At 39.3% G+C, this 25,102-nt stretch overlaps 4 protein-coding genes across 7 annotated transcripts; 2 read left to right on the top strand and 2 right to left on the bottom strand.

The window, feature by feature from the left end:
- The first annotated feature begins 29 nt into the window (after positions 1–29).
- Positions 30–11,715, top strand: Karybeta3 (karyopherin beta 3). 3 transcript variants are annotated; one of them, XM_086988049.1, is made up of 5 exons: positions 30–2,370; positions 9,115–9,382; positions 9,829–10,020; positions 10,914–11,065; positions 11,489–11,715. In XM_086988049.1, the coding sequence occupies exons 1-5, from the start codon at positions 262–264 to the stop codon at positions 11,555–11,557; spliced, it is 2,790 nt and encodes a 929-aa protein (XP_086844175.1). In that variant the 5' UTR covers positions 30–261; the 3' UTR covers positions 11,558–11,715. The 3 variants fall into 3 exon arrangements, with proteins under 3 accessions (XP_086844175.1, XP_086844176.1, XP_022660277.1); XM_086988050.1 differs by lacking the exon at positions 11,489–11,715 and having other exon boundaries at positions 10,914–11,329; XM_022804542.2 differs by lacking the exons at positions 9,115–9,382; positions 9,829–10,020; positions 10,914–11,065; positions 11,489–11,715 and adding an exon at positions 2,498–4,438 and having other exon boundaries at positions 31–2,370.
- Positions 11,399–13,449, bottom strand: LOC111249998 (uncharacterized). Its single transcript, XM_022804549.2, has 2 exons — positions 13,016–13,449; positions 11,399–12,709 (listed from the first exon to the last, which is right to left on the bottom strand). The coding sequence occupies exons 1-2, from the start codon at positions 13,447–13,449 to the stop codon at positions 12,562–12,564; spliced, it is 582 nt and encodes a 193-aa protein (XP_022660284.1). The 3' UTR covers positions 11,399–12,561.
- A 3,375-nt stretch (positions 13,450–16,824) lies between these two features.
- Positions 16,825–18,564, top strand: Atg12 (Autophagy-related 12). Its single transcript, XM_022804553.2, has 3 exons — positions 16,825–16,968; positions 17,485–17,613; positions 18,215–18,564. Exons 1-3 carry the CDS (start codon positions 16,963–16,965, stop codon positions 18,380–18,382), a joined length of 303 nt encoding a protein of 100 aa, XP_022660288.1. The 5' UTR covers positions 16,825–16,962; the 3' UTR covers positions 18,383–18,564.
- Positions 18,565–18,751: 187 nt separating this feature from the next.
- LOC111249994 (uncharacterized) lies at positions 18,752–25,038 on the bottom strand. Of its 2 annotated transcripts, XM_022804543.2 has the most exons (9): positions 24,898–25,038; positions 24,303–24,596; positions 23,621–23,827; positions 23,247–23,431; positions 22,812–22,883; positions 22,041–22,193; positions 21,893–21,949; positions 21,101–21,346; positions 18,752–20,833 (listed from the first exon to the last, which is right to left on the bottom strand). In XM_022804543.2, the coding sequence occupies exons 1-9, from the start codon at positions 24,929–24,931 to the stop codon at positions 20,732–20,734; spliced, it is 1,350 nt and encodes a 449-aa protein (XP_022660278.1). In that variant the 5' UTR covers positions 24,932–25,038; the 3' UTR covers positions 18,752–20,731. The 2 variants fall into 2 exon arrangements, with proteins under 2 accessions (XP_022660278.1, XP_086844177.1); XM_086988051.1 differs by lacking the exon at positions 18,752–20,833 and having other exon boundaries at positions 21,129–21,380.
- Between the last annotated feature and the right edge of the window lie 64 nt (positions 25,039–25,102).

Genomic DNA, 25,102 nt, shown 5'->3' with positions numbered 1-25,102 from the left:
TGTTTTGTGGGTCGCATTTGCGAGATAGCAGACGCTCTCAATGATTTAAGCGGCAATTGGAGGCTAAGCACGTTGTGCGGTTACACGCGGCTCCTAAAGCGGCGCAGCAAAAGTGTGTGTCGAGTTGGTGTTCACCAGTAAGTGGACCCATCGAGTCCCGATCCCAGCCCCAGCTGGCCAGCATCTGACCAGTCTGTGTGTGTCGTGCCCCTCGAGTAAGTGAAGTGAGTGTGAGATTCGAAACAGTAGCCAGTAACAACCATGGACGACCAAGCAGGCGCTCTCCTTCAAGACTTAATGTCGACGGACAACGAGACTCGAGAGAAAGCCGAAAGACAATTCGACAATATCCAACCACCACAGAAGCTTCTGTTTCTTCTGTCGTGCTATTCGCTACCGGGTCAGACGGGTGATCAGCGTCTGTTGTCAATGATCTTGCTACGACGGTTGATAACGTCAGAGTTCGGCAAGTTTTATCCGGCGTTGCCACCTGAACATCAACAACAACTAAAGGAACATCTACTCAACAGTATTCAGGCTGAAATCACTCCTCAAGTGCGTAACCGTATCTGTGAATGTGCGGCTGAGCTGGCGCGCAAACTTGCCGATGAAGAACTGAACGTGCCTTGGCCTGAGCTGCAGGAACGGTTAGTACAATGGGCTTCCAACCCGAATGAGGCCTGGAGACATGCAGCACTTCACATTTTCGCCGATTTTCCCCATGTGTTTGGGGCCGGCAACCCAGCCAGCTTGGAACTTATCAAAAGCATGCTCCATGCCAGCCTACAAGCACAGGATTCAATGCGAGTTAGGACCGAAGCAGCAAAAGCAATGTCCTCTTTGCTCAAAAGTCCTATCATGGCTACTCCTGACAGACAGGCAGCATTCGTCGATCTAATCCCGCTCATTATTAAACTACTGGCCGATCAGAAGAATCAAGATGTTGACATTACAGTGCTGGAGTCTGTCATTGAAATCAGCGAAAACTGCCCCAAGATAATGCGACCTCATCTTGTCGAGCTACTTGACGTCGTGCTAGCTTATTTACAAGACGGTAATACACTTGAAAGCCGGCGGGTTCTCTGTCTTGAGGTGGTGGTTACTTTATGCGAGCGTGCTCCGGCTATGATGCGTAGGTTAGGCCAACGGCACATTGATGCGTTACTGCCGATCATATTGAAAATGATGGCCACCATTGAGGAAGATCCCACCTGGGACACGAACGACAATGCCGATCAAGATGAGTTTGAGAGTGATACAACTTCTACAATGGGCGAAAGCTCGCTCGATCGTTTAGCTATCGCACTAGGAGGTAAACAACTATTGCCAACAGCAATGACAGTTCTGACTCCGATGCTGAATTCTGCGAACTGGATGGAGCGACATGCTGCGCTCATGGCCATTTCGGCTATGGGCGAAGGATGCATGAAACATATGATGCCGATGCTCGACCAGATTGTTGACGGAGTGCTGAATTTTCTAGGTGACTCGCACCCCCGTGTTCGTTACGCCGCTATTAATGGCCTGGGGCAGATGGCGAATGATTTCTCACCTACGTTTGAGAAGAAGTTTCACGCTACTGTTTTGCCACGTCTATGCGAGATTCTAGCTGACAACAGTCACCCGCGAGTGCAAGCACACGCTGGAGCCGCGCTTGTAAACTTTTTCGAGGAATGTCCAAAAAGGATAATGGTGCAGTACTTAAACGTAATCGCTCCACCTCTTGCTTCAATTCTGCAGAACAAAATGAGCGAATTGGTGACGCGCGGTGTGAAACGCGTCTTGGAGCAAGTTCTTGTTACGACATCCGCACTGGCTGACACTTGCTCAAGCGATTTTTCACCATACTACGACAGTTTTGTACCATCGATTAAATACATTATCGAAAATGCCAACTCAACCGAGCTTGAACTACTGCGGGGCAAGGCTATCGAGTGTATTTCGCTTATCGGGTCAGCTGTGGGCAAGGAACGTTTTGCGCCCGAGGCCAGCGGTGTAATGGATTTGCTGTTGCAAAGTCAAGTAACAAATACACTTTCCGAGGATTCACAGATTCTCTCGTACATGATTTATGGCTGGATGCGACTCTGTAAGCTTCTTGGCAAGGATTTCGAAAAATATCTGCCATTCGTGATGCCCTCTGTAATGAAAACAGCTGCGCTAGATCCTCAAACGGCGGTACTGGATGAAGATGAAGTGCCTGCAGAGACAAATGGTGAGGAGTGGACCTACGTGCCCTGCGATGATCATAAGTCGTTTGGCATTCGCACGGTTGGTTTGGAAGAAAAAGCAACCGCGTTCGAGATGCTACTTTGCTATGCAAAGGAACTGAAGGAGGGCTTCGGCCCGTACGTTGTTGACGTTCTAAAGGTAAGTCATTGTTTCTTTGTTATGTTTCGTCATGCTGTGTTTATACTGCAATTTTGCATTTCTTCCTTTAACTTATTATTTATGCTGAATAAATTCATGTATGCAATTCGTAATGCCATTCTTTCAGATTACATTGCCCACCCTCAAGTTTTATTTCCATGAAGGGGTTCGCATTTCAGCCGCAGGTTGTGTACCGGAACTACTGAAGTGTGCTAAAGTCAATAACATGAACGTATTAGCAATGTGGCGGCAAGCGGCACCCCATATACTCTCGGCGTTGGAAAGGGAACACGATATGGAGGTGATGCCAGAACTAATAGAGTGTCTGGCACATTGCGTCGGCGTGGTCGGACGACCAGGCCTTAATGAGGAGATTGTCAAGGAAACGATGGATCACGTGATGAAATTCTTGCAACAGCACTACGAACGTAGCCAAGAACGAAACGAACGACGGAAAGACGAGGACTATGATGATGACGTTGAAGACCAGTTATTGATGGAAGGCGAAGCGGACAGCTACATCCTTACACGAATCGAGGAGCTAATTCGGCAGCTCTGCAAGGCCATTGGTGTTACAATAGTACCTTACCTTGATCCGGTGGTGCCATTGTTTGAGCGTCTTATACAACCCGACCGTCCGATTGTCGAGATTCAGTGGGCTATTTGCTTCTATGACGATATCGCAGAGTGTGTAGGCGAATTGGCAGCAGTCCGCTACAAGGATATTTTCGTGCCCAAACTTATTGAGTATATTACACATCAGTCACCTGAGATTCGCCAAGCATCTAGTTACGGAATCGGTATCATAGCGAAGTATGGCGGAGAACAATTGACACCGTTTTTGACGCAAGCATTGCCACGTCTCGTCGAAGTTATTACACGGGCGGACAGTCGAGCAGCTGCGAATGTGTGTGCTACGGAAAACGCCATATCGGCTGTGGCGAAGGTTATTATGCATCGACCAGCAGCTGTTTCGAATATGGATGAACTAATCAGCGCGTACGTTAGATGGCTACCTATTACCGAAGATGTGGAAGAAATTTCCCCGTGTTTCGAACTCGTCTGTGTTTTGATGGAGCAGAACAACCAGGCACTGCTGGGAGCGAACAACGAAAATCTGCCTCATATTGTCATGTGTATGGCTGAAGTGTTTGCGTCCAAATCGCTCGCGAAAGACACTCCTGTCGCTCAGAGGTGTGTTGTTTTACTCAAAGCGATCCAGGCTAATCAGGAAATGTTTCAGGCGTGCCTCGTGCAGTTGACCCCTCACCAGCAGGAGGGATTACAGTATGCATTGTCGTAGGGACGGTGCTTTCCAATTTGTTCATACAAACACCTCAGACACGTAATTTCCCAAGATCAGCAAGAAAGAGTTTAGAAACCGAAAAGAAATAGGAAAGTCGATAAAGCATGGCGTTGCAGATATGCTACGATAGACATGGTCATGTAGACATATAACGAACCTGGAAAATAAAACCTAATAAATAAAAGAACGAATCGATTTACCGATCACACGGAGAACTTGCTGGCCAAGAAAGGGATCCTTAAGACGTTCCTTGTACCCTTGTGGAAATATAACGATGAGTAGATGAGTGTCGACAAAGGTGTACTGTGTAGCCTCCACGGAAGAAGCTGTTATATTCCGTAGCTGTGAATGATTAATTGGTAGACTGGTACGTTAACTAATTGTCTGTCTATACGGTTAGCAACGAAAGGAGAAGCAATTCGAAAGCAACGTGACATAGATCTGAATAAAAGTTGTGGGCTATATTTATACATGCATATTATGTAGTATGGGAGATACCCAGAACTGCAGCAGATACCCAGAACTGCGGCAGCCTGAGCTGAAGGACGCATTGTTACCGAAAGAAATAAACAGGGGGTATAATAATCAGTAGTAATCATGAGAATGGTGTAAGCCGTTTTCGGGGTTGGGAGTTCCGTATAGTAGACGGCTTGACGGCTTACTTTGATGGTTGTTGCCACATATGAGGCAAAAACAGTAAATTACACGTTGTACATTTAATTCCTCTTTTTATTGAAGAATTAAAAACGGAAGTTTATAAAATGTGTTTTTCATGTATCTATTAATGTGTCAGGTGTGTCGTGCACGCTTCTGTAGTTTTACGGGAAATTGTTCCAATACGAGGCAGTTTATAACTCAGTTCCAACACGAGACAGTTTATTACTCAACTCTAACTGTGGAGGAAAATGCTTGTTTTTTAACACTAGTCTATTTTGCCAACCCTAAATATCTTATCTTCCGTTGTTACAAAATGAAAACTGAATAAAAATCTGTTGCATGAAGGCATAAGCGAAAGCAGCGATCTGAAGAACATGAATCAAGAGTAGCATTATTACAAAGATACTAGCAGTTAAAGTAATCAATCTATATAATAAGGAGAGACCACTTGTCATGTAAGTAGAAGGTTGCGGAAGAATATTTCATTGCAATTAAGTATAGGAAAAACAATCGATTTATCCTATTAGCTTGTGATTTCTAGTGTACTTATTTTTGAAAGATCACTATCAGTCATTAATGAAATCTGTGATTGAGAAAATACCAAAGCACCTGCATTTCGCTATAAGAAGTACAGGTACCTCTGTTTAAAAGCGTGTTTCGGCAAGGACGTCTAGAAATTGATCGAGTCATAACATCGATAAATATGCGTAGATACTCAACTTATGAATATACATTTTTTGGAACACCACTTCGTCATTTCAAGTCGTAGAACTAGGCCAATTTTGCACTTCGGGTGGTATATTTTTATACGCTTCTATAATGTAACATCACAACTCTTTTCACAATAACTGTCGGTCGTCAACTTGTGTTGACGATTAAGTCTGTCGGCCATAGGCTAATGTCTCTGGTACATGCGTGAGTTAAACCGATAATAGATTTGCGTATGACAAAATTTTATCTCACGAAATGTAGTTGAGCTTGCATAACTATCCCTTAGGTATATGTAATGAATGATCGTTAGAAACGTCCAACAAGCCCAAGAAATGGATTTTCACCCCATTGCTGAACGGACAAACAGATATCGCCAGCGGCAATAAACATAATAAGAAAAGGACTGACTGTGAAATTTAAAAAGGTAATTTTTATTGGGTAGTTTATTTTATTAGGCATACGCTTCTAAATTGTCTAAGCTTAACGTTATGCTAAGTTAAAATAGTTCAGTATCTGTCTTCTTACTGTTCTACAAAAATGTTTCCTTTTTCGTGGCGCTCAAATCCCTCAGCACTGTGAGAAGATATATTTTATGTTTGACTTGTCTTTGGTAAGGCTGCAATGAACACTGATCATGCGTATTGATTATATCACTAAGGTGATATTTGATCCATTCATACACTGCGTTGATAAATGTATTCGAGGCTATACGGTACCTACATCAAGCATCGATGAATCGTAGGATCGCTTACTGACAAATGGTTGCGGGCAAGCATTTTTGTGTGTTCACTTTAATCCATTCTTCCAGTAGGTTAGGCAAATTTAGCAAATCATATTATTTCAACTATCATGTAACTTAGTTTTTTTTAAATTATGTATATATGTTGTGTATATATAACATGCATAATGCGATTTCTAATACTGCTTAGTATTTTGTCGAAATGAAAGTGCTATGGGGCAGGTAAGTCACTCATATGGGTGACACCGGTTGACTCCTTGTCTGTCTTGTCACTTTATCAGGTACTGAAGTATGTTTACCCAAACGGCAATCATATGCCCAAACAATATTCGGAGTATTTGCGATAATTTTTGGCAAAAGAGATGAGAACGTGTTACTAAACTTTATAATATTAATCTTACGGGAAACAAATGTTAAATACGGGTGGTCATATGGCGGAGCCTTAGTAATCGGAGGTAACAGATCAAAGTATTCGAAACATGTCATCAAGTAATCAAATTAGTTTCTTCTTATCTGATCTTTTCTGCGATTTACTTATTTACAACAGCTCTCATGAAACAGGTGAGAATTGATGCGTGCAATCGAACCCATCTGGTAATTTAATAGTTTTATGGTGGCACCCAAATACTGAAGATCTTTCTTTAGTTTTCTAGATTTGATAAATATTTTTACCATATTCTACCAACTGAGCAGATCAAGTAATAAAAGCCATTGCAAGTTTCTTTAAACAAATCGAGATATTTCTAACTTACTTGGTGGCTTTTCAGCTGCTAGCGTCAGTTACAATAGACAATAATAAATTTAACGACTTCCTATTTCAAATGCAGTATTTCATATAACGCATACAATTCTTTCAGCTAATGAAGGCGAAGACCTGCGAGGTGCCACACCGGTCCGGAATAGCCTTAATTATGGGTCTAAGAAAAACAGAAAAGTAATTCCCTGCCACATAATTACAAATATATGAGTATGTATTGAAGCAAATGGATGTCTGAAAATGGCAGCTGCTTCACAGTATTGTCCAAATGTCCGTCAAAAATTGAATATAAAAAGGTCCAACATTTCAGCTAATATTATTTGACAGCCCAAAACCGGCTTGCCTCTCTGGCGGGCTACCCGGTAACTTGTGCAGAAATGATTAAATAGTCATCAGTTCAGTAACTCATATTTTTTTTCTTAATTTTCATAAGCGTATGGACTTCAGCCTTGCTTATACCTTAAAAGAGTAAGCAAGGTAAAGCATTGTGAAATTCTGCGAATAAACTCGCGAATAAATAAATAAATAAAAAGGTGTATGATTATGTTGTACGAGTTTTTTTCGTCGTGCCGCAGAACCTTTAACAACTGACGCCGTGCAGATCTACCTATATTGGAACATGTATGTGTTCAATACAATTTCAGACCAGGTTTAGCTTAGTCGATTTCTCACTAAATGATCACCACTAGATCCGCCAATCAACGTGATAGATTACTAAGTAACGTATTTGCCAGGTAGTATTAGTGACACGTCGAGATCTAGGTTCAAATCCGACCGTAAACACACTTCGTTCAGTGCTGAGAGCTAGGCAAACAATAGAATGCCTAATGATGAGTCCAGACGTAGAGCTTGAAAACCACAGATAGACGGACGAAATATCCCGCTGTTTAGTTTAAATCAACGGAACATCGATAAATAAATAACCGACTTCACACAAATTTTGCCTTAGGCGGTGTGTCTTTCAGATCAATGTAGCATCGGAAGATACATTGCAGAGAACTCGAATTTCTTTTGTGTTGTTAGATGTTTTCAACAAGATTGCCAACGACAAAGAAAAGAAATTAACGTGCTGCAAGTGATTGGAGAGGTAACTTAAGGCTATTGGTAGAAAAACGGAGACGTGCCTGAAGAGAGTTTCATAGAGCACTTTGAGAAACTCGAACCAAAAACATGATTTCGCGTTGGCGACTGACGACTGAAAGTTATACATTGACAAATATATTAGGTTTCGCATGAAATTTTTTTTTGTAGTGCACTTATACATTCGATCCAATTTAATAAAGTTATTGCCTGTGTAATAACATCAGATATAATGTCAAGGACAGTCAGTGTGCTCAGTTAGAAAATGGTTCTTCTTTGTAGATTTACAGATAACCCTAATAGCTTGAGAAGCCGCCACGTTGACGACAAATCAGTGTCGCTTTGTTCTGCATGGACGATAAAGCCACTGCTTATTTGCTGGTAGCGGGCATGGCGGGTGACGACGATCGAAGTGGAGCAAAAACATTTAAGCATCGTGTTTAACAATTTAGATATTTCTAAATAAGGATACGTTCCCTGGTTGTTTGTTGTAGTATTAATGCGATCACCACATCCATTAGTACATCAGAGCTGTAGTCTTCATATGCACTTGGTTATGTCTGTCTTATTGATTCTGCCTATTCCACCACTGCCAAAATCAGCCAAGCCATAAATAGCTTGGCAAATGAGAAACGTGATATGTAAGCCATGCAGTTGCTTTTTTACAACTACAGTAGCTATCATCTATCTACAATTGCCACGGGTAGGCATAAAACAACAGTTAAAATACGCTGGCGAATAACTTTTTATGTTGACTTTTGTAAGGCAAGAGCATGGCATCGTATCTAGTTGTGGAACTGATGATATTGATAGCAGGTACATACAATTCAAACGAAATGAAAATATCATTTTTGATGTTGTATATACAGCATGTCTATTGTGAGATGTAGTAATCCGCAATGAACAGGGGCCAAAAACAAAAATCAAGTGATTTGCCGGCAGTGCTTGAAACAAGCCAGTCCCGCTGAGGCTACATGTGTAACAACAGGCGACAAATGGAAACAGCCTATTTTAAAAGCATTGCGAGTAATAGCAAAGAAGATTACTTGACCAGACGACACCTTGATTATTTCTGACGCATTCCTGGATAGGATATCCTTATTAATGGCGAAATCGTTGAGCCGCCCTATCTAATAATTTGCAGAACATGAAGCTTTAAGAATTGATTTTTCATGACCTTATTTCGGTGTATTCTACGGGTCTTATTTAAGAAATGTTTTTATATCGCTTATTCTATGAAGGCATTTCTATGCTTTTATCCGCTACAAGTTTGTACAGCCTTGTTGTCAGAATAACAGCCCGCGCGCTGCGTTACAACAACGTGAGTAGCTACTCCTAATAAGTCGATAACAGTGAACTGCAACTTGACCTGTAAAAGCGTAGTTCAATGCGTATCGTAACGTTTATGAAGTTTTTAATTGAGCCTTTTTTCCATGGTATATTTTGTAAATTGCAATTGAAAATAAGATTCCATCTTCAAAACTCCCGTTCCAGATGAGGTTGGCTCACTTTGTAGAGTTCGGACGAAAGATAGTGTGCGTTGGGCGAAATTATGCGGCGCATGCGAAGGAGCTCAACAACACCGTCGGCGAGACACCTCTCATCTTTCTCAAGCCACCTACTGCTTACCTCATGCAGGGCAACGGTAACATCGAGCCCCCGCCGGGTTGTTTGGAACTGCACCATGAAGTTGAGCTTGGTGTCCTAATCGAGAGGCCCGGCAAGAACATTCCGGAAGGAGAGGCAATGCAGCATGTAGGAGGTAATTTAAAATGAATGCTGACTCATCAGATCTTATTTCAATTTATCTGACTGAAATTACAGTATGGTACTAAATCAACCACTTACGAAACTTTAGAATGTTACGTACGGCCATACCACAACCAGCTTCTGTGTCTCGCCTAGGAAACGACTAGGTTCGTTTTTCAAAGACAATTATTATTTACCACTATTTTAGGAATATATTACAGAAATAATTATTTCTGATCATGCTTAGACCATATTAATTCTTTTCACATAGTTCCGCTTCCGGAAGCATTCATGTACGCAATCAACATAACGTTCCGCTATCTATCTCTTGTTTGTTTGCTTCTATTTATCTAGAAATATGACATGGCTGAAATATTATGTTCATCGTTAATTACGATTTACTATATCCGCCTTAACTGGTAGCGCTCTTCAACGTTTTATCGAATATGGTAATTGCAGGATATACACTATGTCTGGATATGACAGCTCGAGACGTGCAGACCAAGCTTAAGTCACAAGGTGCTCCTTGGGAACTGGCTAAAGCATTTGATACGTCTTGTCCAGTTGGGGATTTTGTGCCGAAAGAAAGTATTGTTGATCCACACAATTTGAACTTGTGGTGCAAGGTGAACGGTATTATGAGGCAAAAAGGTAAAAATAGACACATATATTGCACCGATTTGCTGTATTTCACGCGAAAGCAGTAATGAGAGAACACTATACGGATATGTAATGTGGTTATCCATACTGTGAAAGTATTAGAACAAAACCGACATTTTTTTGTTACATTAGGTAATTTGGATCGTGAAATATTAGGTCCTGATCATTGCAAAAACTCAAAACGATTCGCATATTTAATTGGAGTTTAAAAAACGGTTAGTTCAAGTGAAATCGCACCGCGTTTTGACGCTGTCGATCTGCTCTTTGAAGTCATGTTCAGAAATAAATTATGTGAATTCCGCTGTATTTTGTCACACTCTGCAGCGCCTCACTGGGCTTTCCTGTCGGAGCTGCCAACAGTATTTATTTTTAAGGAAAGTGGAAAAATTATTGACCATCTTAGTCCTCGTATCTCAATATATTTTGCAGTGCGCCTGACTTTTAAAAAAACGTTCCGACATGCATGCCTTTCCATAGGCATAGTATTTTTACAGTGCGTATTTCATGAAGTATCGGAATCCGGTGGTCGTTGCCATTCAACCCCTATATAATAACGCCGCCTCTCTTATTCCTGTTAGAAAAATGTATACCGAAACTAAGTAGGTAGTTTCAGTTACTCGACTTGTGCTAAAACTGAATTTTATAAACGCTAAAATGGCCGTTGAGGCCACTCGACCTATAGCTGTAGCGCACTCCAACAGTGTTGTACCCTATGCGAACGTTTCTACTTTTTTAATATAAATTTTATATTCCCTACACCTGTCGTTTGTGGCATAAAGTTTACTTGTCAAGCTTAATCGAGCATACAAAAAATTCAAACTGTTACTATTTCCGACGTCCCTAAAAATATATATTGTTTAAGAGTATACAATTTTGTTTCGCAGGGAACACCAAGGATATGTTTTTTAAAATTCCACAAATTGTCGCGTACGTGAGCCGGTATTTCACATTGGAGGTCGGAGACCTTATCCTGACCGGAACCCCTCAAGGTGTAGGACCGGTAAAATCGGGAGATACGATTGAAGCAGGGATGAATGTAAACAATTATAAAATGACTTTTATTATTAAATAGATAATGCGCACCTGTGAAATAACAGTACTGCTGTAACATCGTAGTATTCACTATATATTCAGCTTGTAAAATCGCACTGCGTAGCCATTACGCAGCTCGTATAGATGAATGAGTTCCCCGTTAATTAGTTAACGGCTTTGTGTTAGGAGATTTACTGAATGTTATGGTGTATTTTGATCTACCTACGACGTAAATTTTGTAATAAAGGAAAACTGTTTGTCTACTGTTTTCGAGTTCTTTTCTGATCCATGCTAAAAGGTTTGACGATACATTCTATATGAGTAAAAACAATAGAAGTCAGATAATATTAGTCAACGTAAATATACTTTATTCAATAATACTCAATTTATTTACAATCTAAATGAAAAAATATTACTTTGGTTACAGGCGTTAATTATTCCAGGTGGGCCAGAGGTCCCTGAACAATTGGCGAGGACCCTTATTTCTATTTGTTAAAGTAACAGAAAATACGCATTATTGTGAAAAAAGAGTGGATTTAACAGTGCGTTACTTCTAACGGAGATACCCTTTATAACAGGACCAGACTATTAAAGACCTTTGGCCCATCCAGTAAATAAACTGAAATATGCCTCTTTTTTTTGTCAATCATTAAAGACCGTATCTTGGATCTTTTTTTTGGTGTTACGAACACGTTGACGTGAATTAGCATATTTCAGGCTTAGTTTCTAAATGCAGTGGCTGTAAACTGGACACTTAAGGCACATGCTTAGCAAATTGCTGCACAAAGATTTTGGCAAATAAAATCAATGAATCAATCAAGATTGTAAGGTAGAAACATTAAAAGGCCCCAGAGAGGGCACTAGGCACTCTGAAAAATCACGAGGAACGCCGAGGAACTTTGACGGCGCGATAGCCCCTATTAGCTGCTAAGTATGTGAAACCTTGAGTAGCTGCTGAGCATGGTTTTCTGCATGGTCACAAAACTGCCAAAGATACCGTAGTACGACACGGTATCAAATATGCGGTATGCATACCGCATAAGGACCGCAAATTATTTTCAAAGCTTTTGCATCTTATATCATATCATCTTACCATATTTTCATCATGTTATATCATCAACATTTTAGGCTATAGATGCATAATTAGATGGCTTGCTACCAGTATTTAGGCCTATTGAACTCAACTATCATTTTAGCACTTTCCCAAAATAATATCAATATAACTGAGACGAATACGAGATGCATTGGTTTATACATAAGACCAGATAACATTTTTTTGAGCGTCCCGTTTTCTACCGTTGGCACATCGATATTAATTATTACCACAAATTCAAGATACATATATGTTCGGCACCATACAGCAGTTATCAACAAAATACGCCTAGAAGAATGAAAGAAATCATTGTAATTGACCGTGTCTTGAATCGCGTCCTATTTTGCTCTTTATACAGGCTTCGTGCAAGATCTTCACCATATTTCTACTTTCTCTTGGGCAGCTCGTTACCTCAATGCTACTTCCAGGAACCCCCCACGTGCCTCAAACAAAGTGTCTTCATCGTCGTCGTCTTTTCCCAGTGGCTGAAGCTCTTGGTCCTTCCATCGTCGACGAACTCCGTATCGCTCAGCGCGCACCGTCGCATACCGGCGTCTTGAAGAAAATCGAATGATCAAACCATTCAATTAAAATGCTCCTGTTATTTTTAAATTGTGTACAAAGTCAAACAAGACTTAATACTTAGGGGCTCTTCCTCTATATTTTTCTATCTCCTATATATATGCGACCCTAACTAACGCCTCAAAAGAACACCTTTATATCTGCTCTTAGAGCAGTATAACATATTTGATAACTTATACGTTACTCCCTACATTGACTATTGCGACTAATAAGTGCATAACTAACAACTAATGATATTGAGACCAGACCTCGCAGTGGCTGAAGGACTTTACGACCTACCGAAAATTTTTCACAACCATGTAGATCAGAATGACAACCGTTAAACCAACAACAACATAAACGACCGTTGAAAACGCATCAGATGTTTCAAAACTCGGAGCCACGGGTCCGTGTGGGACATTAGGTATCAGTATATGGCTCGTCTTCGCAGCTGGTAAAGCTTTGGAGACATCCACGGTCCTCTCGGATGGCACATTAATTCTCGAACTTCCACTGCTTATAGTACTGTTAGTTGAAAATGCTATCGTGCTACTGCGGTCGACGCTATTGATATGCGGCGCCGGAGAGCTGGCTGCTCTAGCTCGCGGAAGGTCCGTACTAGATGAATTGATGGAGTCGTTGGCATTAGAGGTTCTCACTATGAGCAGTATTAGGCAAACACAAGCAATTAGTCTTCGAGATGTGACCACTGACTTTGCCGTGGTGACCATCATATATCAGTCATGAAACCGTCGATTGGGCATCCAACAGCTAAAAAACAGAAATTTTATTTACAACATGTAAACCAAATCCATATTAAATTTTCAATTTAAATTAAAACACTTATCTATAAAGACCAACAGTTATGCAAAATACGATAGGTACACCAATTACAAGTAATACTAAGCTGTGCAGTAAGGACTCCCAATACGCAGATATGTAAATAGAAATTGGAAACAGTGTGTAGGTAAAATGTTACCAAAGATTAGTGGAAAGCCATAATATATATATGTATATACCTGTCATGCAATGGCTTGCGTAGCGCTCTAAATGCAACGAAGGAGGATGCAAAGTATAAAATTTCCGGACAGTTAGAGAGTTTTTGTTTGCGAGAGATAAGCGAATTATTACAGTAAAGGGCGGACGTACACTGTATAACTCATCTATAACAGGACCATCCTAATGCACTAATACAGGATGTAATATTACAATGGAAATGCAGCATTTCAATATCTTATTTGACTTATTCTTTCTTGTACTCTCTGAATTTACTTTCTGAAACTTTACATGTAGTCCAGCTTTATAGCCGAGTTTTCGTTTACTTCAGATTCGACGCTGACAGGTCTACGAAGAAAGCACAAACATGTATTTTTTTGGCTTAGCAAAACTATCTTTGGAAACATATTGTCGTCGTATGTGAGCATTGGACTGCACAATCTTTTACCTAAACGGAGTTCGAAAAACCAAGTTGCTAGCTCTTCGGAAGAAGAACAGTTAACACATTCGTATCTATATACTATTATATGTATTATTTTAAATCTCAGAAATCTCCAGAATCGTTCCAGGCGAACTATTACTTGGAATCTATTTCTGTTGTCTTTTGTACGTATCCTATTGGGTATAAAAACCAAGAAAAGTCTGTCTTCACAAACTCAGAAAAAACCATAAAAGGGACTTGGACGCCCCAGCCTATAGTCAACAGTCGCTCGTGCTTCTTTTTCTAATTCTACATTTAAAGCTAACACTTGTTGCAATCCTGACACTTCTCACTTAAAATCCCACATGATGGGTCCTCTCGCAAAATTGTTTAAATTAGTTGTAATGTACGTTTGTTGAATTAAAGGATAACTCATTGTGCAATTTGACTATCCCTGTTGTACTACGTTGTCTAAGTTGTGTATGTCAATTATTTTTAGATGGACTTGGCCTATAATGAAAGGAAGTAGATCGTCAAACAAAAGCCGAGCATGAAAGGAGTAGATTCAAATATTTGGAACCACGCCGCAGTCAAGGCAAACAGTCGATGCAATGAGCGAAGCTACCAGATTTATTTGCCATTCTTTTTTACGGAGAATGGCAAGTGGATGTCGTGGTACACACGACAACGGCGAATAAAATTTTAGTTAGAAGGATTGTTGAAAACCCCGAAACGTCCACACGCAGAGCTTTACTCAAGCCAAATATTTTTGGGAACACCCATGCGTCGCATAATGTGGAACTTGTATCACGGTTATTCCGAATTTGTCTTCAAAACTTGGTAATGGCGCTGTAGATAAAAGCCAGTATACTTGACACGTTGATTGATGAACCTCATTTTGAACTTTTAGGTGCTTTAAACAGGCAAAATTGTGTCCATTATGCAACAGAAATTTCCGCGTGAACAATGAATGAACCAGCTGGGTATCGGCTTGGCCGGCTGTTTCGTATAAAGCACTGATCAAATCTGTTTGTTTTTTATTTAGCCTTTACGAAAGACTTATGCCTGCGTAGACTGCGGGACATCATTCTGTCACGGCTGCAATAGCAATACGATACTTTTTTCGACAAGACGGAGCGTCGCCACACTACACACTAATCGTGTGTGGATTCGTGGACGGGGAGTTGCTATACAGATGAATAAGTCGACGAAATCTAGTGGAGTGGCCGTCGCAATCACCGGGCCTCATGCCAGTATATGGAATATAGTTAAAGAGCAGGTGCCTGCACGAGGAATATTGCCCATATACGACTAGAAGCAAGCGTGTTAGGCATGATGATGAAGAAGTGCGCAAATATTTGCTTAAGTGCATGGAGCAGACTATTGAGTTGTTCGCCATCAATTCAAACGTTTATAACATGAAATGTAAACTGTCTTATTCTGATATTAGTTAATAAACACATCTGAATGAAGATACTTACTAATATTGTCACGATCTAACATAGTATAATAGGAGTTATGTGGTGTTGGAGTGCGTCTGTTACAGATGTATTGTATAGATAAAGCCGCTCTTTATGCAACAATTTGCGTATCGTTAGCCACCTCAACAGACGTGAGATATAGGCTCTCGAACTTTCCAAAGTTTTTTCAAACCGGTCGGAGACTTTTGGGCTGCGTTAATTGGTTCTCCTGTCGTTAGGCCGTTGCACCTTTGGGGGCTCTTAGCAACACTCGAAATGTTTGCCTTTTAATACGCACATGCAGTTTAAGTTTCTGAAGATAGTGACCGCAATTTTAAAAAATAACAAAAAGAACATTTATTAATAAGCATTTTGAGCTATTATGAGCTAACTTGTTCTTACAGTGGCATACATATTCATCTAAAAAACTAATCGATAACAGTGGTTAAGTACTTGATTACTCATTTTAACTCACTGAACGCAATACCTTTCAAGAACTTTCCCCGTGTTCTTCCTGTTTCTAATAAAAATTGATTTAGAAGCATACAATATTTATAACTAAATCGTTTGTTAACAAAAGAACAAATAACACAAAGATAGTAATTCTGGAGTGCTGCCGATACTCACAACTGCTGTAAATTTATTTTGAAATGTAGCGCTTTATAGCAATTAACAATAAAATCAGCTTCAGTTAGACTTTTGGAGACTAAGCTTTTTTCAGTACAAAGTAAACTATTTATGCTCGTGCGCAGCTTCATCATGAATATAGCGGTACTTGCGTACGTCCTACCAATTGACAAAGTTTGCAAAGTTTTATTACGACGAGTTAGGACTCTGGGATCACACGAAACATTTTCTTTAAAACGAGGCAATAATAGTAGTTTCCGCCACCTTACCTGGACACAATAAAAGCACAATATGTGATTTATAATTTTTTTAATGGCTCACTAATTACTCCTGCGCGTTGTTCTACGTGATCCATGAGCACATAGTATTTCTTTAACTTAAACTCAGTCGTCTATGTCTTCTTTTTTTGATTCACAAAGGTATCACAATCAGCTGATTAAGAGCGATCCACAACGAGAAATTCGTACCACAAACTTATTTGTTTGCCAGTCCAGGACAACAGAACGCGCTAAAGAGTATTCGTTCAATTGCTGAATGTGACAGGCCTGATGTTAATCCAGTAGCAAACTGTAGTCATTTTTTGTAACAGTTAGAATACCCTGTCATCATTTAAAAATTTGTGTTTTTGAAAGTAGTTTTCTGACATTTGTAATTTGCGAGACGTTACCTTAGCTAGTGACTGTGAGGCTGTATCGCAGTGGCCCATAGAAGAAAGCCGTTTGTTGAACAAGTTTTGGGAAACTATGGAGGTTAGTGGTATCAGTTTTTGAGTATATTGAGTTAATAACACAGCTGCCTCCTTTGTTACAATCAGCTGTTTGTAGCGAAAAACCCAATGTACTATTTGATGCTATTTAAGTAATTTTTCTAGCAAAAAGTCCTTATCAATTGAATATATAGATCAGTTAACTATATTCGAATCTTTGTAAATTTTTTATTTGCCAAAAATTATAAAAAGGCAAGAATTTAAGCGTACATTGGGACCAGTAAAAATATAACTAAAGAACTAATTTGAAAAAAATAAATTTATGTGGAGAAAGACATACAGCATAGTCATGTAATAGAGAGGTCAACATGATTTTAAATACTGTTTAGTACAGTAATATAACATGTCGCTTAACACATTTAGACAAAACGTATTGTACCAAACGTTAGAAATTACAAATCTAAAAATAAACAGATTACGAAGGAATAAGTTTTGCTAACTATTTATGAGCAAAACCATTTTCACCCATTCGTGTTTGGTTCGATGAATCCTATTACAGGATGCGATTGTGCCGAGGCAGGAGGTACCAGAAAAAGTTGACGTCCTCTTGAAAGCGACTGGTGATGCGCCAATTCTCAGAAGGTCCAAATGGAACGTTCGATCTGAGCTGACAGTTGCCCAATTGATGGTTAGAGATATCGCCTGAATTATTTTACGTGCCAATCAACTGAATATTATATTTTGACAGAGCATATTTGAAAAATTTCTAATAGTTGTAGGTACCGAAATGCAGGGAATGTTTCTATTTACTGGTTTCAAAGCTGTCAAGCTAATTTTCGTCTGTTCCAAAGTTGTACTGCGGACTAAGACAGTCATGAAAGTGTGCAAGTCAGACTATCATCAGGGTATACGTTATTGCCTACATTTTTATCACGTAGTGAATCCATAACTCCTAAATTGATCACAAGTATTGCAAGTCGATATACCGATACATGTTTTCGGGAAAAATGTTATATCAGCATATAAAAGAATGTTTGATAGGGCAGCTTGTGCGTCGCGTCCTGATAACTCGTTCTTAACAAAAATTACGATTTTTTAATTTGTAACTGCCGACTAAAAAAGATAAAGATAGAGTTCGAACTTAATTATGTATTACTTAACACTTACAGAATGGTGAGCATCCATTGCTTATTTTGTAGCCTTTTGAAGATTACACGGCTAACCCTTGACAACGGGCATCAAAATATGATACATGTAATAACATATTTGTTTTAATTTCATCTTTTCAGATACGCGTAAAACAAATTTTACAATTAAATCCAAATGAGTCGCTTTTCTTTTACGTCAATCAAGCCTTTGCTCCACCTCTCGACGAAAAGCTATCCACTCTTTTTGAAGTGTATTCTACAAACGGAAAGCTGGCACTTCACTATGCTAAGACCGAGGCGTGGGGTTGACCCACTGCTGTGAAATTTGAAGAAATGAGAACATTTTTGTATATATGAACTTTCATACAAGTAAGGTAATCTGCAGATGTAAATGGTATAGTTGCGAAACTACTTAAACAGTCCTGTAAATACTGTGGCGTTTATTACTAGACATTTTATTTATTCGTTAATGCAATAAAATGTGTTTCTCACATGGTATGTATTCAGTATATAGCTGAGTTTTAGAAGCGAACAACGCCTGAGGTACTAATATTCTATCCAAACATAGAATAAGTAACTAAGATGTTTACACCCACTGACGCTTGTCTGACTGAGAAAGATATCATGATTACGTCTTTGATTTGCTAGAAGTTAGGTCTACAGATAAATAGAAAACGGTGTCCGAAATGTGTTTTTTTATTTAATCACACTGATAAGGAAAACATTGGAGGAGATAGTTGTCAGACCGTATACAATAACACATCATTTAAGGCAGTGTGTAGTCAGGGCTTTATACAGCTTCTGCTGTGTAAGAATTTTATGCAAATTTCAGTTTGCGGATCTGCACTTCATCTGTGTTTAGAAAATCGCTATGTTTATTGGCTTCCCTATGTACGTTAAGCCAAAGACTTTTTTATTTAAGGGAAGAATAATTAGTAACATATGCTCCAGTCACTACTGTTCTTCCTGTCGACGTGGTGCCTTCCGTAGGAACAAATTATGTATCCATTCTCTTTTGGCTACTTAGGTGACTTATTGACCAAATCGCAAGTTGGTTTACATACTGTATACGATAAATAGTAGATCAATCAAAGCACTTTCTTCTGCAGCAGGTGAAGCTCTTTGTGTAGGAAATTTACCCAATATAAGAAGTATAGTCACGTTAAAGAATTACATATAGATGCAAACCATCTGAATGCATGAATATGCACTACATTTTCAAAATGACGACCATACCTATCAGTTCCATATATGGTCCACAATAAACTCGTACCAATTTTTCACATAGCTTTGACAAAATATAACGGGTAACTCAGGAGCACTTATTGGATAAAGTATTGTCTACTATTTTCGTTCACTGTCTGTCGAACTTGGGACATATTTACTGAAAAAAGACATTCGTGGTGTACATACGTGTAAAGATCGCTAGGATATATTTAGCTTGGATTTGATGTTGACCTAAACTAGGCCCAGCGGAAAACAAAACAGAATAAGGTGGAATTGGGTGATGAATAAGCTATAACATCTTCGTCAAAGCCCAATAGTTAGTTTAGTTGGTCCATTTAGTATATTTTGGAGACGCTGACCGAACGCCACTACACGACTCTTTACGTTATATTATTTGGCCTTCCAAAGCACCCAAATTTCAAAACATTGACATGTGCTTCGGCAATACAGATCGATTCGACCGCTTTCATCCGATACGTCGAGAACCCTTTTGGGCTCTTCAACCAAATAATGTGAGTTCGTCCAGTCGAAAAGTCAGCACCAACTTTTGTTTGCTTCTTTCGAATACGACTTCGAACGTAGCACCGATAAATAGCAACAGCTTTATGGCGACTATGTAAATAAACTACCTCACCTAGAAATTCTCTTGAGCGAACCAAACTGAGTAAAAAACTTGGATCAGGCGTTTGTGGGGAATTAGAAGACTTTTTAAAAGTTAAATGTAAACAAAAGGATGTTTAATTATGAAGTACTTCAATATAGTTTCGCATCTTGGTGTAAGGGATTGGACGGTTTCGTTATATAAAAAGAAGCAGATAAAATCTTAGCGCTATTGTGGCTTCAAGATTTCTAAAATGAAAATTTTTGCGAAGGTTTTTGTAAAAATGTAGCTTTTTTCATAAGATATGATGGAAGATGCCACCCTTTCGGCAGGCACGAGCAGCCTTTTTAAAGATCAAAATTTGTATCTGATTTCGTCAGGAACATTCATACATGTCATCGATTAAGCTTGGCGATCTACTTATGCCATATGAACTTTTCAGCCATTTGTATATAGCTTGCCCCGTCCGAGATTGTTCAGCTTATTGCCCATGAGTTTGCTATACATGGAACAAAACCATCCGATAACTCGTTGATAAAATAACACCTTGGCCTAGGTATCGATGCATCAACGATCAAAAGCTTGTAGATTCGATCGAACTATTCTCTTCTTCGTTCTCTAAGTACGTATTACTCAACCATTAACTTGATAGGGGATGTTTCTGAAATTAACGGATCGCTTTAGTGATGACCGCAGAACTAACCAAAATCAACAACTGAAGTGTTTACACAGGTGGCAACCTTATTGAGATAGTGGCCTTCCTCACAAAATTTAACGATGATAGACAGCGAGTTCAGATGAATCAATGCAGGAAAATGGGTGCCTCCGGGTTATCCCCCAATTGTGATCATAGGTCGGTTGTCATTTTTGTGCAAGTTCGTCACATCCGATCCTCCGTGGCTAAAATGCTTCTTACGAAGGTGCGTTCGAATCTAAAGAGAACCGGCGTCACGTTAGGGTTTAACTTTATACGCTCCTATAACTAACCAAGCAGTGAATTTCGTATTGTTTAGGTAAAGAATTTTCTTTGATCTTATTAGTATAGAGTGCGTCTCGAAGAATTATTATTATTATATATTTTTCTATATAATATTTTGTATAATATTTATATTCTGAAAGAACATGACAGCACTTGTAAGCTGAAAACGAAGAGAAAAACGCCTAATGGCTGATTTTTAGAGCACTTAACGGCTACTAACCTTGTGTTGCAATAGTTCATCGAGTTTGCGCAAATTATCGCCCAGTAGTCCAGGCAGACGTGTTATATGGCTAATGTTAGTGGAAATGTGTTGTTCAGTATAGTCTTCGCAGGTAGTTTGCTGGAAATCGTACTGCTTTCTGAGAACATCTCTGAGCGACAGGTCGTCAGATTTTGCCGAAAAAAGACACGACTTCAAGACACCGTCTGCCGTTAAGCGCAGGCGATTGCACGATGAGCAGAAAGCCTATAGTAACCACAATAAAGGCCCAATTGACCATCTATCACTCGAAAAGCGAAAGTCAAGAAACCTATGATAAACATAAGAAATGTTTTAAAGCAAATGTAGGTGGAAGCACAAGCTGATGCTGTGTGCTGTAGGTGTCTACTGTTTCTTATTTGATCAATATTACCAAACCTAAATGTTGTTTACTAGTAGCTACGCAACATCTGTTAGTTAACAAATGCAACTGCACCCTAAGAAAGATGTCGGGCCGCACGTAATGTCAATGTACCTTCGGTATTTTGGCAAGCTCTTGCGATCCCCATCAAATTTTTAAGCGTAATGGAACGCAGCTAAGCGCGATCGGATTTCATTGTGTCTACAAATTACATTGCCCACTTGCTATTTACGACTCGCGCAAATCTATTATAACAATGTAGTACTTATGATAATGCATTATATTCACTATAATATTTTATTTTATGAATAAAACAGAGCATTAAGCATCCATGTTTTAAAAGTGTTTTCTTGATACGGCTAATAAAGATCGATCAAGGGTTAATACTATACCTGAGACATTGATGAAATAAAACCCCAGCGACCACGGTGAGCTGGCGATGTAAAGAGCTAAATCGGAAAACGTGTAAATTAGCGTCTATTTTCGGGCATATCAAATATATCCATGAAGTCTATTATTACGACATAACTGAACGTCAACCTTTGCAGTATGGTGAGGCTCTAAAGGTAACGGGTGTACGTCTGGAACGCTTCGATGGATTCGCTTCTCGAGCTCCTTCTGAGGGACTAGTTTTTCAAAGCTCCATCGATTTCCATCAAACGGCATATATTCAATGAAACGCACCTCCAGATCCTTAAACGAAAAAAATGTAAAGAACCGCATACAACGTGTTTTTTGCATTTATGCTTTTTGTAATAGGTTTACTGGTCGGTAAAGGTTTATCAGAACAACTTTTTATCTCTGCCCGCCCCAATCATAACTAAGCGAAGGTTGAAACAACGTTTTACGTCAACGAGGGACTGGATCTGATATAAGAGGTAATAAAATTTGTTTATCAGCTATTTGTTATGCCATTCGTTTTGGACAAGCGAACACATGTTTTGTGTGTATTTTTGGTTATTGTGTTCGATTGCTATATGTTTTAACGCGTAGGGCCTTATCGGCTTGAATGCAGAAACATGTCAAGATATTTTTGGATATTCAATCAAGCTGTAGATGGTTACATACAGGAGCTCTGTGGCGTTTTTTGGTTGACTAAGAATCGATCTTTCACTTCTAAAATTAATTGTATATATAAGATGTATATTAAATTATGGTATTTATTAGCTGATGTCACTTCATTTGTCCTGATTAGGCCGTTACTAACTGCCGCTTTAAAAAATATAGTAACTACGTTCTAATTTTTTCCCTGTATGGGCACCTACGTCGGGTAACATTAGAAACTAGTTACTGAGTACAACAAGTACTGACGTGGTCTTTTGTCATCTCGACAAATGCAGGCACTTCGTCTTCGTTGAAATCCCGTATGACGACACAGTTCACCTTAAATGGAAAAGAATAGGCAAATTTGCTAAAAAAGCTGAAAGTGATTTTTTAGCATATCGGGACATGGACGTTACGTAGGACAAATTACGCTTGGTTTAAGAAAGCATTGCACGAAATGTCGAGAAGCGGTGCATGGTTGGTTAATCGTCGTTAGATAATATTTGTCAGGATTTTCGTCTCACATTAGTTCTAATGGATGCTCTTAAAAGTTTTAAAAATACGAGAAGGCTCCTTACATAGGTAGTAGGAGGTAAGAAGAAGCTTTCGAGGTATGCAAAGGACAAGAGTCACAGACAAGCATAAATATCATTATTCTAATTGATAGTAGGATCCGAATCAAACAAATGCTAGCTGACTGACCTTGGTGGGCAAGCGTTGTTGGGCATTAAATATTGCTCGTAGTATTTTCTCGAACCCTTTCCTGCGAGTGATCTCTTCAAACTTAGTGGGCACAAGTGAATCCAAACTGATATTCACGTGGGTCAACCCGGCCTGGATAAGACTGTCTAAATTACGGTCTAACGCTAATCCATTTGTGGTGAGACCTTAAAATATATGTTCAAGTTTTACGTCCAGTAACTGCCGATAAAATTTTTTTGGCCGTGATGCCAGATTACGAAGCATAACTTACGCGTAAGAAGTCCAGCATGGAAATATAGGATTTCTGGAAAAAGTGAACTCTCATGATATTTTAAAGTAGACAATATTCGACCGTTGCGAGCTTGAATACGAACCGATCTTGCGTATTTGCGGGTGGTTGGTGTGTATATGACGTATGATATGGACCAGATCTTTTCGTAGCAGTGGTTCTCCGCCCGTCAGCCGCACTGCGGTTATACCAAGGTTAGCGAAAATATCTATAAGGTATAATAGCTCGTACGTTGTGAGAAGTTTGTCCCGTGGCGTTAACGATATCCCGTTCTTCGGCATGCAGTATCGACCTGAAATTGAAAACGAAAAAAAAAAAAAACTAATAACGTCACTACATACTGATATGTAATGCTAGTACGGTATACTATCAGTTTATATAATAACGGTGTTAATTTGTATAATGGTGGATTTGTTATTATAACTCGGTCGTTACAATAGATTTACCACAAGCAGTTCGTGTAGAGAGTATACCATGCGTGACATTTGCCTTATATTGATATCGATTTCCTGGTTCATTTCGTCCAACGCTACTATATCTTCGTGAATGGCAAGTTTATTGACAGGACGTACAATATTTCATTATTCATATTCAACCTATGACTCAATTAAAGCATACAAAATAAGAAAGTTTTATGAAACTCAGCTGCCGTATCATTTAATATCTACGCACTATTTATGCACCAATTATCTGTATATATGATCTAACAGCATACGGTAAGGGATAATCACTTGATTTTGAAGATTTTTAAGAGAACTTTTACTTACAACGAAATGAGCAGCGTTCAGTAAGCGAAATTCGTAGATAATTATGCAGTCTTTTATGATTATCATAAAGGTATGCTGCCATGTTCGGCTGACCATTTTCTCGACGATCCACGGAAGCTGGCATAGTTGCAGCATTTTCAGGCGTACCTTGGCATTCACGTTCGGCAGTCTGTTTTTGAGCACGTTTTAAAATGTCTGTCGAGCCACCACCGAAAGAGATGAACCGGCAGGAGACTCTGGACAGGACTCTCCATGATGCTGATATCAGTACTATGCCCGTTTGTTTCGTTGTAACTTAGGTTAAATACATGTGTATAAGCTTTAACATATATTTTATACAGTAGTCAGTCGCCGTAGCTCCTATTATTTCTGATCTTGAGCATGTTTTATATGGTTATATCTCAGTGCTTGACGACAAGCTAACAAAATGATTAAAAACTGATACTTGATAGATAGAGATTTGTGAAAACAAAAAACGCATGTATTTGTTACGATCCAAGTGTTATTTCCTAAGTATATTTTCAATCGTAATTATGCGAAACGTATCGATATGACAATTCCTGCTATAATAAAGATGATAAATAGCGACGCTCACTCACGAAAGTAGATCCGACAAGCGACAAAGGCATGTTTTCATCAGAATCACAATTATTTACTGGATAATTGTGAGTCTTCCTGAGTCTAATAAGATTACCGCGCGCTTTACCAGTCTAATGATGTATCCGCAATTGCAATAGTTGTAGTGCATAAAGTACTTTAGCTACAAACAGCGTGACTGACGCGACAGATGTCCACCATTG

This window comes from Varroa destructor, unplaced genomic scaffold (genome assembly GCF_002443255.2).
Source record: "Varroa destructor unplaced genomic scaffold, Vdes_3.0 BEIS01000004.1, whole genome shotgun sequence".
In the NCBI taxonomy this organism is placed as follows: domain Eukaryota; kingdom Metazoa; phylum Arthropoda; class Arachnida; order Mesostigmata; family Varroidae; genus Varroa; species Varroa destructor.
This window is presented reverse-complemented; position numbering and strand designations above follow the sequence as displayed.